Source organism: Limulus polyphemus, unplaced genomic scaffold, assembly GCF_000517525.1.
Source record: "Limulus polyphemus unplaced genomic scaffold, Limulus_polyphemus-2.1.2 Scaffold4143, whole genome shotgun sequence".
NCBI lineage: Eukaryota > Metazoa > Arthropoda > Merostomata > Xiphosura > Limulidae > Limulus > Limulus polyphemus.
The window spans coordinates 32,427-44,505 of record NW_013669753.1 but is presented as its reverse complement, the minus strand read 5'-3'; the positions used below and the strand labels follow the sequence as shown (position 1 = coordinate 44,505).

The 12,079-nt window shown below is 31.7% G+C and overlaps 1 protein-coding gene across 1 annotated transcript in view; it reads left to right on the top strand.

Annotated features, from left to right (window-relative positions):
- LOC106470653 (hemicentin-1-like) overlaps positions 1-12,079 on the top strand; it is an 89,096-nt gene that overhangs the window by 45,453 nt on the left and 31,564 nt on the right. The window contains exon 2 of the mRNA XM_022399285.1: positions 1,159-1,491. Coding sequence (XP_022254993.1) covers positions 1,159-1,491 — 333 coding nt within the window. The remainder of the gene's footprint in view (positions 1-1,158; positions 1,492-12,079) is intronic.

The following is a 12,079-nucleotide window of genomic DNA, read 5'->3' as shown; positions in this document are numbered from 1 at the left end:
TAAACTTTAAAATAATATTTTGATAATATACAGCTGTAAGACAACGAATCCTACTTTAGTTTATATTATTTAAACTTTAAAATAATATTTTGATAATATACAGCTGTAAGACAACGAATCCTACTTTAGTTTATATTATTTAAACTTTAAAATAATATTTTGATAATATACAGCTGTAAGACAACGAACCCTACTTTAGTTTATATTATTTAAACTTAAAATAATATTTTGATAATATACAGCTGTAAGACAACGAACCCTACTTTAGTTTATATTATTTAAACTTTAAAATAATATTTTGATAATATACAGCTGTAAGACAAAGTAATAATATAAAATCCTGCACTTCATTATGTAAAGTATCATATATATTACGTGAATATCAGTTATAAACACATATTTCTGAATTTACTATATACAACCACAGTATGGTTTTTAGATGCTATTGTCAGTCGAAATAACATTTATAGTTTTTAACACATTAATAGTTTAGCTTTGTTAGTTAATCATAACATCTTTGTATTAACGTTTTATTATACTTTAAATATTTAAATACAAATTTACAGAGAAAAAAAGTTTTAATTAACTCGGAGTTAATCTATTAAGTCCCTGGTGGCAAGTTTAATGTTTATCGTCTGTTTCTTGCCATTATATATTGATTTATATGAATAAAGTTTCAGACATTGTTTACAAATTCGAGCTTACTTCAATATAACAAGATGAACAATTATTAGGTATTGTTGTACCTGAATAAGAATGCTGATATATTTATAAGCGTTTCTCTATTCGCTATTACCCCCAGTGTTTGGTTACCTTTACTAATTATTGTTATTACGAAGTTTAATAACGAGTTGGGTATTTTCTATATAGCTGATGTGAGTGCACTGGTGACATCTGGCATTTGACGATATCCTTTATACCATCTTTTGTAAGAGTACCCAAAACATAATTTAAACTGATCGTTGTAACGAAGTTTGAGGTTATTTGGATTGTTAGGTTTTACGCAGTGATGATATGTAACAACTACTTTAATTAACACTTCAAAATACAACGGGCAATTCCTATATATATATTACTGTACAAATATAGCTGTAGGTTACTTAAGTATATAAGATTTAGCAGCTGGTGTTTATAGATCAAACCTTTGGTTTTTTACAGGTCATTTAGTATACCAAAGTGTTGTAGGAGGGTTTGCCGAGCTGTCCTGTAATTTTTCTCCAGTCTACGAAGATAAAGTTTCTCTCATACTGTGGTATAAAGACAACGCTACGAAACCAATTTATATCTTGGATGCTAGAAACGGCATCAGAAACGAGCCTAAGCATCTTCCCAGTGGAACATTAAGCAACAGGTCCTACTACAACGTCTCCGTTTCGCCCTCCGTCCTGCAATTATGGGACGTTAGAGAAGACGATAAGGGGAAGTTCAAATGTCGAGTTGATTACAGGCACGAGCCCACTGAATACTTCTTCGTTCTTCTCGACGTCATCGGTAAGACACTTCAAGTTCTTTGAAGCATAAAATAATTTAGTATTTGCTACACTAGGTAATATACCAACAACGTTAAAGTAACTATACAGTTATTCAGCTCGAAAACTAAACTTTTAACACAACTTAGTGAAGGCTTAGCGAAATCACATAGAACAAAATCGCTGTTCAATAAGATTATGACAAACACGTGTTTCAGGTCTGGTGAATTTCATGCTGTACGTGCTTGAGTATTGAATCACGAAGACGATTATAAAATAATCCTAGATACCGCCTTACCATGTACATTCTGTAATTCAGCTTCTAACAAACAGTTCCCCCCTACCGACAAAATAAGGAAGTCAACTGTAGCTTGAGCACCAGTAACACGAAAGATTATGTAACCAAATGTATCTTAGAATTAAATGAATCATTAAATATCATCTTACTTCAAAAACAAGCCTAGTTTTAAACCGGTTTAAGTTACTTCATGATTTAAACATGTGACATTGTGTGTATATCGCTTAGAGTACTAAAAGAAAATAAATAGACAGTTACTATTGAACAGAGGTTCTACTTGAATGTAAGGTTAAAGGCGAGTTTCATTCAAATGGATAAAAACAAGACGTTTGTTCCACAAAGTTATACTTCCAGTTACAAATAAACAAGTTAGGCTTGGTTCCTTTCTATATTATATTTGTTAGTTCTCCAATGGGCATGTGATTTCATTTCAAATAGACAAAGGGTCGGTTAGTCCATACAAGTTCTCATTTTCTCATATCCAAAACTACATAAACCCATTTCCTTATATAACCGAAAAAAAGTTTTTAAACTAATATTTATTTTTTAATACAAGAAAATGTTAATGGTTAATTAAATTTTTGCTAAGAAAATTTAGATGAAATACACAATCTCACTAGTTACCATTGTCAGTAGAGCCATTAAAGATTCCAATGACAGTATTTGATACACGATGTTTTAATGCTATAACCCTTAATGTTAAGATTATACCTTGGTTTATTTTACTATCTTTACTGGTTTTCAGTAGATAGCATGCAAGATAAACATGTCTTAAAATTTTCCTGAAAATGCTCGTGATTTCACTGTTCTCGTGTACCGATAATACCTTATTATTAAAACTTTAAGTTCCGATAAGTGGAATTATAAATAGATGTAATCTAACAAAAAAAAAATATTGCTTATTCATATTTGAAGATTCGAAAAATAAGTACAAATTATTAAGTCTTACCTTACTTTCAAACCATGAAAAGTGGAGATATCCCTGCTCTGCTAGATCATCTACAATAAAGACAGCAAATGAAGACACTTCATGAAATAAGGTTTAGAAAGCCTTTGTGTGACATTGATAATCAGTGTTATCCTTGGAACTTTTATGGAAAGTCTCCAGAATTTTATTCTCACTTTCTACTAAACCCTCATGGAAGACCAATTATATCCACATCTATTTCTCTTTCCATAACATTTTCTTTTTTTCAATATAAAGACCTCAAATGTACCCTCAAACTAAATATTTGCTGGACTAAAACAAAAATAGGGACTTCACTAAAAATAAATTGAGAAATCCAAGTCGACTTATGAAAAACCTCTATCTAATAACGTTAAAACTAATAGAAAGGATTTTTCTTAATATGTTAAAGGTAAGCAAAATATTGAAATTGAAATAAAGCTCTTGATGGATGCTGACGACAGGGTTTTGGTAAAGACTATGGACTGAACTATTAAATCCTCTGTTCTGTTTTTTTTAGAAGAGAATACCACTAATATTATGACTGATATCAATCACTTAGATATTAATCCCTTGGTGATATAGATGATGATTCAAAATTCAACAAACACAAAGCAGCAGAACAAACAGCGTTTACTCCATGGTTTTCAAGGGGGTCAAAACTCGGATACAAGACCCTCTCTCATCGTTGTTGGTCAATAGACAGTGGGCAGATAAGCACCCTAGTATTGGAGGATTACTGATGTTACTCTTACATCTAAAGGAATTGATACAGTTGTTGAACATTTTAAACAAGTTAGTCTTAGTTCTGTAGTGTTATAGAACCTGATAAAATATTATATTACAAAAGGGAAATCTTCCCTTACTAATTTGTTGAAGAATGTTGTGTATTTTAATGACGTATAGGTTGAGGACTGTATATTTGGATTCTTCCAAAAGTTTCTGACAAAATGCCACACTAAACATTAGCTAACAGAATTATATCAATAGGGATTACGGAAAGACAAGCAAATTAAATTGTAGGAAGAAGAGATGAAAAGAAAACCAAGTCAACTGGACTCTTGTTACTATTGTAGTGCCCCAGGGGTCAGGTCAACGGGCTTTTGCTTTTTTCTTATTTACATTAATGACATTGACAGAGGCATAATTAGTCAAACGTGTGGATTAGATCAAACAATTGCATATTTCTAGCTGTATTGAAGATGTTGAAGTATTACAAAGTCGTTTGGATCAATTGGCTATTTGGATAAATATTTTATAAGTTACTTTTAAAGGAAGTTTAGGATAATTCGTTTGAACCACACGTTTAATAAATTGGAAATCACTCAATAGCGTGCCTGAAAAAAAGTCATTCAAGCCATCAATGTGTTTATCTGTTGTTAGTACCACAGTTAGTATAATTTTAGGATGTGTTTACCAACATTAATTATAAATTAAAAGAGGTAAATTATCTTAACATAAATCACTAGTTAGGACTCACTTGTAATGTTGTACACAACAACATTGGTTTCCTTATTTAAGAAACAATACTGACTCATTGAGTGGGTTCTGAGGATAGGAGGATTATCTCAAAGGAATAATCTCTTGAGGTAATATTTGATTTTATTGAACTTACAAGATTATCCAGTTAAGTTTGTTTGTTTGTTTTGAATTTCGCGCAAAGCTACACGAGGGCTATCTGCGCTAGCCGTCCCTAATTTAGCAGTGTAAGACTAGAGGGAAGGCAGCTAGTCATCACCACCCACCGCCAACTCTTGGGCTACTCTTTTACCAACGAATTGACCAATGGATTGACCGTCACATAATAACACCCCCACGGCTGAAAGGGCGAGCATGTTTGGTGTAACGGGGATTCGAACCCGCGACCCTCAGATTGCGAGTCGAGTGCCTTAACCACCTGGCCATGCCGGGCCTAATCCATTTAAGACAATTATATTCTTCTAACAGACGTCATTGGCTTATGGATTGAGTTTCATTAAAAATACTGGAGGCCAGCACTTCACAAGTTTAAAAGAGAAGTCGATGATTACTTAAAAAATAAAGGGTGTATTTGTTGAGTGTACAGGAACGATCTTGAAGAACCAAATGGTCCTTGTCCGTATAGAAACAACTGGATGAATTTACTTTTGTAAAAACTTTTTGACTTCGCTTAGAATTTAGTCTTCAGAAATATTTGTCCTCAATTGCTAAAGTTCAATAACTAGAAAAAGAGGCTTACACTTAAGTCATGTTTAAAAAACTATCAAATCAAATGAAGACATCCATCTGTCAAAGGTGCTTAAGTTGTTTGTTTGTTTTACGTGATTATCATCCATTGTGCTACTACGTGATTATTTTTTTTTTTTGCTATTATCAACAGTCACATTTCTATGTATACGGTGTTAGCCTAGTGCTGTAAGTTGTGTAAAAACCATCGTTGTTTTTATGACTTAACATATCAATAGCTGTTTTTAAGTGCGTAAGAGACAACACTGAAACGTAAAGCAATTACACAATATCAGAAATTACTGAAGTTAATTCTGAAGTTCCAAGAAAAATCAGTAGTCCTAGTTTTCATTGACTGAAAACAGAATACTAAAAGGCTTTTATTCCAAACTGTCGGACCATAAACTAAGCTCCTGAAATATCGAACGCTAAAGTTATCAACGCAGTTATGTGAAGTTGCAGACGCGTGCCACAAAAATTAAACAATAGTATTATTATATGTAAGGTTTGAATCTGCACATTGTTCAGTGTGTTTGCCACGGAATAGTTTACAGGGAATTCTGTAAAAAACATTGGACTGACCCGGAGCTAAGTTGATGAAAGGGGTAATTTCTAATTCATCAACACCTTTGTATATAATAATAATTTCTACTTTACAGTAGATTAAGTAACGTTTATCACAAGTCTTAGTTATTCATTTATGACGTAATATAAAGGTTATTCAAATATACTGATAATTCAAGTTACAATCTTCATGCTTCGTTTCTTTAAAACACTAGTTTAATCTGGTTTATTTCTTTGATCAGTCAATCTTTTAACACACTTTGCAGCAAGCCAGCTACATATTGAGACTATAATTTCCAGTAATTGTTGTAACAGAAATTTTTTAATTATAATTTTACATTAAGCAAATATAATAAAAAAACAGTGATTATGGTATTTCATTAAAATAGTCATTTGATTTGCACGAACTTAAAATTTATTTTATACGAGTAATAATTATTCACATATCAACACTCATTTCGTTAATCTTCCAAGTCCATGATCGCTTATTTTCTGAAGAAAATTTTAGCCTCATTTTTCCTTTCCGTTATACTTATATTGTGCATGTTCAAAGTATTTCTTTCGTGAGATTTTGTAAGCACATTTGACATCAAACTAAGCACGTTCTCGTGCGGATTGTAATGCAAGATAAATGAACTGTTATTTTTTAGTAAATACTTAACACGTACATAAATTTATTCACTTACTTAAATGATTCAAGTAGACTTGAAACAAGAAAATGTTGTTTTTGTATATTCTTATGTGCAAGTGCAGTATTGCCATGGTCCATATTTAACAAAATTCAAGGACAACAAGGGACTTGTTGGTCCACCTTGGTTTCATCCATGAGACTAAACCAAAATTTAAAAAACTCAAAACAAACCTTCAAGTAGTTATCAAACCTCCCCTTAAATTTACTACATCCACCGCATTTGAAGGAAATCCATTCCAAAAACAAACCACCCTGTCAGAAAAATACAACTGTCTTAATTGAAGACTACTCCTACCTTACCAACATTTATGTGTCGCCTAGTCCTAACAAACTATTAAACATGAGAAAAAGATGTATCGACACTGTGAATTACTTTAACAACCTTCAAACAGATCCTCTCACAAGCGTTCTTTTTTCAAGATAAAAGAATTTCAGAGATCTGAACTTGTCCTCGTGTATCAACCTTTAGTTAAGAAAAACTATCCTACTTCTATTTTACTTGAATAAGTGATATATATATATATATATATATATATATATATACAAGCGCACGACTACACGAAAGGAAAAAGAAAAAGCTTTCTTAATAAAGAAAAGTGATACTCTGGTTCCACACATCGGAACAATCTACAGGGAATTATTTTATACATTAAAACCCAGAAATTTGAATAACGGCAAAATTACTTCAGGAGCGTAGAGTGCCTTTTGAAATAAGGTACAGATAAACTTTATTTTTTCATATCTTATTACCCCCCGTTATTAAATTCTCATAAATTCAAAAACAGCTACGTTTTACGTGGTAAGTACGTACTTACGCTATCAATCAAACGCAATGTTACGTTGTGCTGACGTGTCGTCCTGGCTTCAATATTTACATAATAATCGGGTTCATTACTAACCCTTTTGGTTGTGCAGAACTTAACAAAAGAGAAGCTTATGCACGACTGAGCGGACGTTGACAAATATACATGTTTAGTATCTCAACCACGAATATGTTTAGAAAAAAAAATGCTATATATTCCCGACTCTTAAATTAACGAAATTCAAACTGTTACTAACTTTTTTTTTACCGATACGTACATAAATTTTAAAATGTTAGCCACTACTCTACGTCTTGTTAAGTACATAAAAATAAGCAATATGTTAACTACTATTGTATTTTGCTCACTGAAACATACAGAAGATAAGAATATTAAGCAATTCTGAACGTTTTATTAAGTACAGAGAAATTTAAAGAATATTAACTAATGAACGCCTCGGATTACAAACACTTAAAAGTTAATTTAAACTAAAGCCTTTCTCTCTTCAAATATTTGTCTTACTCGATATCTTTTTTAGATTAAAACTAGTGCATATTGTAAAATATTTGAATTATTTATAAAAAAAAAAAAGTAGGAAGCTGAAGACTGACGAGCATTGGGTGATAGAAAACATTCTACCTGTAGGATTTATTACTATTAATAATACTATTATTACTATAACTAGTCTTAGAAGTGATTACATTTTATTTTTTAAATATATTTCTTCTTCGCCTTTAGGCTTAAGAGTATTTTCTTTTCTTTATTATTTCTCGAGCTAGTTTATCGACTGTTAGTTGTGAAGAATTATTTGTATTATTTATTACCCTGTATAAAATGACAAATAAGGATTGGTCAATTATGGAAAGTGTTTAATAAAACATATTACACTTTTTCAAAATCTAGGCCTAAACGTCTTACCGATTTTATCTTGACATGTTCCTTCACCTCGTACCCTCTGAAAGTTATTTCGCAAAGTCTTATTATAAATTTATAAGTACGCTCTAGTGGTGGCGCAAGTTAATATATTTTAACCTTTTTTTATATTTTGTATTTTTGGCTTTAATAATAATAATACCACTAAGTCTACAAGGTGGTCCAAAATTATATTTCCTATTTTAAAATTAAATAATTAAATAACTAAGAAAGTACAACCACGCAGTTTTCAACTCCTTATAGTCAAACTCAAACAGTTTTTATTGTTAGTGTTACCCCATAAAATGGCAACCGTGCAAGAAAAGGCTCAATACATCGTTTGGCTTTCAAAGAGCAAGTCAATGACTGTGATGCAGTGTAATTACAGACGCCAGTGTAGGAAAGAAATATAGGGATATGTTAAGGATATCGTGTATCGCACACCTGTAGCAAACATCACTGAATTAAAGAACAGGATAACTGGAACCGTGGACATGTTGCAGCGAAGGTGGACTAAAATCGAATATCGGTTAAAAGTGCTGAGAGCCACTAATGGTGCACACCTAGAAGTCTACTGACATGTCAATAAAATCTGTTTGAGTAGGGCTACAAAATGTTGAAAACTGCATGGTTCTATTTTATTAGTTAGTTAATAATTATTGATATTTAAAATATAAAAATTATTTTGGACTACCCTGTATTAGATTTTGACGAAATTTTATAAAAACGACCTATGTTCTCCAGATTATAATGTATTTTTTGTTTTGTTTTTTATTTCAACCTACGTTTCGCCCTTGTGGTTTTATAATAGTTAGTACAAAAACTGACGAAGCTACAATGGCGTAACGTAGAATGAATTAATTTTTTGTTAATAATTTTTCATAATTTTTTCGTTTTTGTTGTTTTGTTATCTAAATCCCACCCGCATGTACTACAGATTCTAAGTCTGTGTTACATTTTGAAAACAAACAAATGGTCAAAACCGCTGTGTCTAATTTATTTTATCCAGAGAAAAGAATATTAGCAAGTGATTTTATTCAAGTTTATAAGATTATTCAGGGGATCGATAGGAGAAATACCTCTGATTTTTTTTTTTTTTTGTATTTTTTTTGCTGTATCTTTAAGACAATGGAATGAGAGGACACGGGATTCGGAAAAGACAGGCTAGGCTCAAGTTAACACAGATCTATTTTTCTAGGAGGGTGTTTGTCTTATGGAATGAGCTGCCATTGGCAGTAATGGAGACTGGCGCGTTACTGGTATTAACAAAGGAATCTAGAATTCTTGAAAAATAAAAGGTGGGTTTAAATTATATTTTTTTTTTCCTGAGGGATGGGAATGCAACAGCATCCTTGAGTGAAGAATCAAATGGTACATTGTTGGCTCTGTGTTATGTTGTTTTCAGATATTGTTATATATGACATTCCGCTACCACGAGCCACCTAGTGTATCAACAGTAAGTTTACATACTTACAACGCTAAGATCTGGGATTCGATTCCCTGAGGTGGACAAAGTTCAGGTAATCCAATTTGTAGCTTTGCGCCAAAACAGCAACAATACATATCTCTAATCAGAAACGCAAAAATATACCCCTTTAATTGTCAATCGGACTGTTAGACCCAGAAAAAAATGTCACGATAGTAGTACGTGTGGGTCACTTTAGGACTAATCAAAATCCTTTCTAAGTACTGTAAACGAACAATTCATATTCTTGACAAAAACGCAAATTGTGAAAACATTAAACATGTTATATTTACTTTCTAGTATAATTACGCCTTAAATAAAATATTAAAGAAAAAATATTAAGTTTATAAAGCAGTAAAAAAAAGCAAAAGCAAACCTAGTATATAAATAGTAAAAATTAATTTTCCACAAATAAGAGAATATCTTTTGTGAACGGTTTGATATCTCGCTCATTTTCAGAAAGATAAAATGGTTCTGATAAACATCCTTCGAAGTAACGGGAAAACTAATTTCACATTGTTGTGTTAAGAGTGGCCTACCGTCTAGCGTACAGGACTCCGCACTTTGGAGCCATGGGAGCGTTATAAGGGTGACAGTCGAATCCTATTTTTCGGTCAGACAAGACTAACCCAAAAGTTGACAGGGGGCTGTTGACTAATTGCAGTCCTTATATTCTTTCAGTTCAAAATTATGGACTGCTACCACAGGTTGATGTTTTCGTGGATATTCGACAAAGAATCAACTAATAACCACCTTCTCTTCATTTTTTTTTCTCCATTATAAATTCGAGTAACATTGAACATTAGACTGTTTAAAGAAAGTACTAATTTGACAGTCATTGTTATCTATAAAATGTAAACATAGACTGAAACTATCAGACAAACGTAAAAAAAATTGTATCGTTAGTTGTCTTAAATAAATATGAAAATCTTAATCAAAATTTTTCTCCTAAAAGATAAAGTACGATAATTATAAATCTATGATAATAATTTTGATATACAGTTACAGACGATGATTATAAATATATGATAATAATTTTGATATACAGTTAGAGACGATAATTATAAATCTAGGATAATAATTTTGATATACAGTTACAGATAAAGTACGATATTTATAAATCTATGATAATAATTTTGATATACAGTTACAGATAAATACGATAATTATAAATCTATAATAATAATTTTGATATACAGTTACAGATAAAGTACGATAATTATAAATCTATGATAATAATTTTGATATACAGTTACAGATAAAGTACGATAATTATAAATCTATGATAATAATTTTGATATACAGTTACAGATAAAGTACGATAATTATAAATCTATGATAATAATTTTGATATACAGTTACAGATAAAATACGATAATTATAAATCTATGATAATAATTTTGATATACAGTTACAGATAAAATACGATAATTATAAATCTATGATAATAATTTTGATATACAGTAGCTAAGAGATATCTTTGAGGACTTATGTTCGGAGTTCGATTCTTGCGGTCGGCAGAGCACAGATAGTACTTTATTTAGGTTTGCGCTTAACACCAAACGAACCATAAAGAATAACTTATGAATGGAAAATTTGTGATTTGTGGCCTTAAAGTTGTTTATTATCTAACTAAATATTTCAGGCATTAACTAATATAAACTTAAGTAGGGTTCGTTGTCTTACAGCTGTTATATTATCCAAATAAATAGTTTAAATTTTGAATAATACAAACTAACGCAAGGTTCCTTGTCTTACAACTGTATGTTATTCAAATAAATAGTTAAAATTTTGAATAATACTCGTATAAACTAAAGTACGGATCGTTCTCTTACAGCTGTATATTATCTAAATAAATAGTTTAAAATTCAAATAATATAAACTAAGGTACGGATCGTTCTCTTACAGCTGTATATTATCTAAATAAATAGTTTAAAATTTAAATAATATAAACTAAAGTACGGATCGTTCTCTTACAGCTGTACGTTATCCAAATAAATATTTTAAATTTTAAATAATATGAACTAGAGTACGGATCAAACAGTTCTTGTCACCATCTACAAAATCGCTCTTTTTTTTTATTAAAGCCACATTGTCTTAACATGGTGGTCAGGACCTCATTAATAGGAACATCCTTGTGCATGAAGTTGAGACTACTTAATATGTAGGTCACATTAGTGCTTCCAAGTCAGACCACCGAGTTCATGAAATCATTACTTTATGTCTATGGTCTCAGTTAGCAAGCTATCGTATTGTAATGGTCTCAGTTAGCAAGCTATCGTATTGTAATGGTCTCAGTTAGCAAGCTGTCGTATTGTAATGGTCTCAGTTAGCAAGCTGTCGTATTGTAATGGTCTCAGTTAGCAAGCTGTCGTATTGTAATCCAGTAATGTAGACAAGGCCTCCAATCTCAGACCGTCTGAACTAGAAGTACCAGAATGATCCCAGTAATGTAGTCATGGCCTCCAATCTCAGACCGTCTGAACTAGAAGCACCAGAATGATCCCAGTAATGTAGTCATGGCCTTCAATCTCAGACCGTCTGAACTAGAAGCACCAGAATGATCCCAGTAATGTAGTCATGGCCTCCAATCTCAGACCGTCTGAACTAGAAGCACCAGAATGATCCCAGTAATGTAGTCATGGCCTTCAATCTCAGACCGTCTGAACTAGAAGCACCAGAATGATTCCAGTAATGTAGTCATGGCCTACATCTGAGACCATCTGAAC